General features: G+C 31.8%; 1 protein-coding gene across 2 annotated transcripts; it reads right to left on the bottom strand.

Moving 5' to 3' along the window:
* Positions 1–1935: 1935 nt before the first annotated feature.
* On the bottom strand, positions 1936–4830 carry med19a (mediator complex subunit 19a). 2 transcript variants are annotated; one of them, XM_048177000.1, is made up of 6 exons: positions 4444–4830; positions 4206–4352; positions 3948–4081; positions 3754–3850; positions 3562–3656; positions 1936–2185 (listed from the first exon to the last, which is right to left on the bottom strand). In XM_048177000.1, exons 1-6 carry the CDS (start codon positions 4661–4663, stop codon positions 2120–2122), a joined length of 759 nt encoding a protein of 252 aa, XP_048032957.1. In that variant the 5' UTR covers positions 4664–4830; the 3' UTR covers positions 1936–2119. The 2 variants fall into 2 exon arrangements, with proteins under 2 accessions (XP_048032957.1, XP_048032958.1); XM_048177001.1 differs by having other exon boundaries at positions 4206–4328; positions 4444–4826.
* Positions 4831–6379: the final 1549 nt, after the last annotated feature.

Raw genomic sequence — 6379 nt, forward strand, 5'->3', positions numbered from 1 at the left:
ATGTGCTTTTGTCACTTTTTTTATTTCTACTTTGCTTTATATTTTAGTACTCATTTTTAGTTAGTAGCCAAGTCAGTTTGTTTCAGTTTAAGTTTATTTTTTTTTAATTTAATATTTACATTTTGTTTTATTTCAGCTTTATTTCAATTAAAAAATATATTTTTAATAGTTTTAGTTAATAACACTAGGTTTATTCAAGTAAGACTTTTAAATAAAATTACTACAAAATTGATAGGCCTATAAATGTATAGCATCAAAAAGTGTATTTACACAGAATAGGTATGTTTACGCAGAAATTACAGTTACAGAAATAATGTTATATAATACGTTATATAATATAATAATGTTATATAATATAATAATGTTATATAATTATATTATAAATACAGAACCATGTATGAAAATATCAAATTCTAAAACGTCAAATTAATATTAAAATATATGCTCTGTCATAAGGTGAATGTTTAAAGCTGCACTGTCACTGCATTTCTTTTACACAGAAGCAAATAAGGAATAATTTTGTTTTTACATTAAATTTGAAGCAACCTTCAAATCGTTTTGCTCAACAAATCCAATATATTTAAAAGGGCTTAATTTTTTTCACATCAGAAATAATGGCAATTAATGACTAATAAAATAAATCGTAACTGGAAAAAAAGCTCAGAGCAATGTGCTGCCACACCACAAAAAAAAAAAAAAAAAAAAAAGATATATAGATATAGATATAGATATATATATATATATACAGTACAGTCCAAAAGTTTGAAACCACTAAGATTTTTAATGTTTTTAAAAGAAGTTTCATCTGCTCACCAAGGCTACATTTATTTAATTAAAAATACAGTAAAAAACAGTAATATTGTGAAATATTATTACAATTTAAAATAACTGTGTACTATTTAAATATATTTGACAAAGTAATTTATTCCTGTGATGCAAAGCTGAATTTTCAGCATCGTTACTCCAGTCTTCAGTGTCACATGATCCTTCAGAAATCATTCTAATATGCTGATTTGCTGCTCAAACATTTATGATTATTTTCAATGTTGAAAACAGTTGTGTACTTTTTTTTCAGGATTCCTTGATGAATAGAAAGTTCAAAAGAACAGCATTTATCTGAAATACAAAGCTTCTGTAGCATTATACACTACCGTTCAAAAGTTTGGGGTCAGTAAGAATTTTTATTTTAATTTTTTTGAAAAGAAATTAAAGAAATTAATACTTTTATTCAGCAAGGATGCATTAAATCAATCAAAAGTGGCAGTAAAGACATTTATAATGTTACAAAAGATTAGATTTCAGATAAACACTGTTCTTTTGAACTTTCTATTCATCAAATAATCCTGAAAAAAAATATTGTACACAAATATTTTGTACAATTATACACATTAAATGTTTCTTGAGCAGCAGATCAGCATATTAGAATGATTTCTGAAGGACCATGTGACACTGAAGACTGGAGTAACGATGCTGAATATATATATATATATATATATATATATATATATATATATATATATATATATATATATATATATATATATATATATACACACACACACACACACACACACACACACATATATATGACACGCTTGTTTTTGTGTGTATATGCAACACTGCCCTCTCCTGACTGGATAAGGATTGTAAAGTGATTTTAATGAGACTACACTACTTCTAGTTGATTTTAGAGCTGAAACTAATTATTCTGACTAGAGAAATTTGTGACTTTTGAAGAATTTATTACTTTTCATGACTTTTTCTTCCCTGATATCCATGTTTTCCATGACTGTGGCTCTACCAAAATACGATCACAACACCATACTGGGTAAACAAGTTGTTTGGTAATAATGTGCCTGAAATGTGCAATCAATAAGTATCTTTCTCTGTTACCAATCGTGCTGTGAAAAAAACAGAGTTCATTTGAAGCATGTGTAAAGAATAACAGTTTATTCATTCAAGTTCTTTATATTCAGAAAAAAATGGCAGAAATCTTTGTAAAGACTCAGTCTTTGTAAACATCAGTCAAACACACTGGTCCATATTAGGGTCTCTAACACTGTTCAACATTCGTTCATGCAAGCGAACACACACACATACACACACACTCACAGTTGTTCTATCTCAGGCTGCTGTTGTTGGTTTGAGATCCAGTAAGACCAGGATGATCAGGACTGTGTCGATTCTGAGAGGAAAAAGAGGGTTCAGAGAAACCAGATGTTTAAAATGCATGCACCGAACATAGTAGGATCTACAAACAAGATGGATCAAAGCAGTTTAGAAACAGGCACGTCTAGCAAGATTCTAGGCAAAATATTCTACAGCATATGGATGTGTTTTGGGTGGCATTTTTATATTTTGGATGTTATTGATTAAGGTTTATGCATTTAATATTGCATTATTGCATTATTATAGCTTGCCTGTCCATCTTAGAGCAGCTCCTTCTTTATCAGTTTTTAAATCTCTTCTTAAAACTCATTTATTTTATTTAGCCTTTAATACTTGTTAATCTCTGCTTTTGTTTTGTTTCTATTATCTTATTACTATTGTTGTTTTTATTTTTTCTTACTCATGTACAGCACTTTGGTCAGTCTTGTGACTGTTTTAAAGGTGCTTTAAAAATAAATAAACTTACACTTATTTATTATTGTATTATTTATATGCTTTTTAAGTTTATAAATATATTTATTAATATAATGAAATAAATATAATGTTTATATTGTTTATTATACACAAACAATATAAACATGAAGCTTTAAGATGATGTTTAAAATGTTTTAGACAATATGCTGTCTAGGCTACTAGTGCACTAGTAAATAAATAAACTTACACTTATTTATTATTGTATTATTTATATGCTTTTTAAGTTTATAAATATATTTATTAATATAATGAAATACATTAATATATAAAAATTAACTTTTTTTTGTATTTATATTAATTTTATATTTTTAGTCATTGAAGTTTTAGTTTGTTTTAATTTTATGTGCCTTTATTTTCGCTATTTTATTTCTAATTTATTTTTATTTTGGTTTTAATTTTAGTACTTAAACTTTATTTTATGACAGTTTGTTTTATTTTGGATTTTTTAATCTGATATTTATCTAACATTTATACCCTGAATTCTCAGTTTGTTTTTAGTTTTTTTTTTTTTATCTAATATTTCTATTTCTATTTTAGAAATGAAAACATTTGTAGTGTTTTAATTAACAGTAACAGCACTTATTGTATTAAAATAAAATAATTTTAAATTAATTCTTTACAAAGCAGCTATAAATATGTACAATCAGAAAGTGCATTTACACTTGGATTAAACCTGCAGAATTAAAGTTTTAAATATACATTATGAATATAAAAAAATGAAATAACAAAATCTTCAAATTAATTATGAAATATATACTCTTCCATGACAAGGGCAAAGTCTCATTTACAGAGAAGTCAAACAGCCTCCAAAGTTTATGTATTTATTATTGTACTTATTTTTTCGAATATATAATCTGTCCTCTAAGACCCAGTCTTGTTTAAAAGCACTTTCTGTTGTAAGCTTGTCCTGATGTTCACCTTTTTTTTCTTTTTGTCTTTCTTTTTCTTCTTGCGATCAGGGTCATCATCCCTCTTTTTCTTCTTCTTCTTGGGATCAGAATCTGAGGGTGTTTCTGTACAGGAAAAAACAGGTTACAGCCAAGTTAATGCATGTACATATGCGCAGAGACTATCAGCATGTGAAAATATATCAGGTTAGTAGTATGTCACCTGGCGGTAGAGGATCCTGTGGTCGATGATGTCGGTGTTTGTGTTTGCTCTTTTTCTTTGGCGGCTGTATGTGCATCAGTCTGTATTGCTCTGGAAGCTACAGCACACACAAACAATATAAACATGAAGCTTTAAGATGATGTTTAAAATGTTTTAGACAATATGCTGTCTAGGCTACTAGTGCACTAGTTTACCGGGCCAGTGTGTAGTCTAAATCCAGTGAGTAGAGCTCCTGTAAGAGGACTGAAAGAGTTTCCACAGACCGGAGGCTTTTCTATGAGGGAGCGCAGAGAACTGCCATCTTGAACCCCTGGGCAGTCTATCATACCTGCAAGAGAGACAACACATCTTAGTGGCAAAATGCTATAACAATACCATGGTACTAACATGGTAAATGCCAGTTTGTCATATTATGCATCTATCTCTCTCAAACACAAACAGAATTCCTTTACCTGGTAACTCTGGTAAGAAGTTGCTCAGTTTCTCCTTCACTTTCTTGCCGCAGAATTTATTATACGCGTGTTCCAGATTATAGTGCGTGATGAGGTTCGTGTTTCCCGTCAGGTCGTTTCCAACTGAATCAGAACAAACAAAAAAAGCTGATCCACAAGCAGTGTCTCATGTTACATAACGTTATTACAAATCACATATGGAATCTACGGTATTTTTAAACACCATAAACGTATTTACCAGGCAGTTCTCGTAGTAAATAGAAAGGTTCGTTCATGGCTCCAGGTTTTCGCAGGGTAGGCCCCTCATCCCCGTGCTGTACTGGAACCTGAGACGCCACCGGCGCTTGGTTGGGCGGCATAGGCGGCGGAGGTTTTCCGGGGGTGAACCCCAAAGCTGCTGGCCCCGTGGGTGGCTGTGCATCATTTTGTCCGAACAAAGATGAAAATATTTCCGTCATAACTTCTGAAATTAAATCATTTATATATTTGTATATAAAAAAGTACAAATAACAAGGCTGAACTGCTGCCGGTCACAGGCGTTTGGTACTGTGTTCAAGCATCTGTCTGTCGGTCTTTTCCTGTTTGTTCATGTGACGTTCGGCATAAAGCCTTCTTTTTTTCTTTGGTGTTTTACTGCAGTTCCATTATGTTGCATTACTGCCACCTGCTGTTCTTCTTCTTCTTCTTTTGAGTTTTTTTTGGCAGTTGACAAACAACAAAAGAGTATGGAGTGTGGATTAAAATGACTTACTCCCTCCCTTTTTTATACTCTCTCCCTTTTTTATACTCTCTCAGATACTGAATAATAAAACTATAACATTCATTTCCCGAATTATTTTGTAAAATACCTCATAGTATAGGAGGTATATTAGTTTTAGTAGCCTAGGCTAAATAGTTTACCAATTTACATAATGTTCTAGAAAACTATTATAGCGAGCAGCAACCCCCTATATTTATGATTAACAATCAAATGATTAATTAGTTAGAAACTAGTTGCTATGAATACAGGAGCCATCAGTTGTCTTCTTATAAATGACTTGTTTGTCATTGAGTCAGTATTGCTGATGCAAAGTAGGCCCTTCATTACCAAACACCAAGTAACTAAATTAGGATACAATTATGTGTCATTCGCAAACATTAAACTGTTGGTTACTTTAAAACTAACCTTCATCTGGGAGATCACAGGGATATGTAAATAATCGATCTGTTAAAGCCACAATATGTAAATTTTCGCAGCTAAAGGTCGCTTATTCAAAACAAAGGCGTAGATTTCACAGAATCATGGGAGGTGTTGTCTTCACATCTACAGCCAGTGGAAAAAAATCGGGACGAGACTCGGGCAGAAATCATGTTCATGTGGGAGCTGAACGAGGCCGCTGGAGAGATTGCTAATGAGACATGAGCGCAACACACGGCTCGAGAGCAGCTTTGAATTTTTATTATGTCGCAGTCGCCGCTTCCACTTCTTCTGCTCAAGTGTATGTGGGGTAAAGCAGTGCTGTCTTATCATATTTGATACATTTGTGTGTTGAAAGTTGTTATAATGCTACTCGTTTGCGAAGGAATTTCATGCTCCCTTGTAAAAGTATTTTTTAGTATTTTTAAAATACAAAAATACAGTAGTTTATTTTGATACACTTAAAATTAAGGAATTTGTTGTTTTATTTTAAAATACATTTTGATTTTTGCCCAACCCTGCTTAGATTAACAATTAAATTAATGTCATTGTTTTTTATGGCTTCTTTTGCTGCCTTATCTGCTGTTTCATTTCCTATACCCATAAAAATACCACTGTAATGCCCATCATTTGAATTCTGTATAATGTTTGCTTTATTGTAATTAAAATATCTGGTCTACTTTCTGAGTGACTGTATTTTAAGATGGCCAGTGATGAACTTCTGAAATCTGAACAAACAACTGATTTCAAAGGTCTTGTCTCCTCTCTCCACTGTGTTGCTAATAATATTGCAGTCATTTCCCCTGTATAAACAGATAACTCATCACTGATCCTTTTCCCTATGGATAAATGAAATTCTGGAACAGTAAACGAAAGACATAAAGTGCATATGAAGTGAACAGGGCCTTACAATCCCATAAGGGCCCCAGGAGAGGATTTGTGAACGGCAGTGAAGCGACACAACTGACGCTGGTACGCTGGTATCACATGATAATGA

Source organism: Megalobrama amblycephala, linkage group LG23, assembly GCF_018812025.1.
Source record: "Megalobrama amblycephala isolate DHTTF-2021 linkage group LG23, ASM1881202v1, whole genome shotgun sequence".
In the NCBI taxonomy this organism is placed as follows: domain Eukaryota; kingdom Metazoa; phylum Chordata; class Actinopteri; order Cypriniformes; family Xenocyprididae; genus Megalobrama; species Megalobrama amblycephala.

Coding starts and splice junctions, on each gene's coding strand:
- med19a (XM_048177000.1), bottom strand. CDS start 4,663: ATGACGGAAATATTTTCATCTTTGTTCGGACAAAATGATGCACAGCCA. Junction 4,353..4,443: donor TTTACTACGAGAACTGCCTG/GTAAATACGTTT, acceptor CTTGTGGATCAG/CTTTTTTTGTTTGTTCTGAT. Junction 3,851..3,947: donor TTAGACTACACACTGGCCCG/GTAAACTAGTGC, acceptor TGTGTGCTGTAG/CTTCCAGAGCAATACAGACT.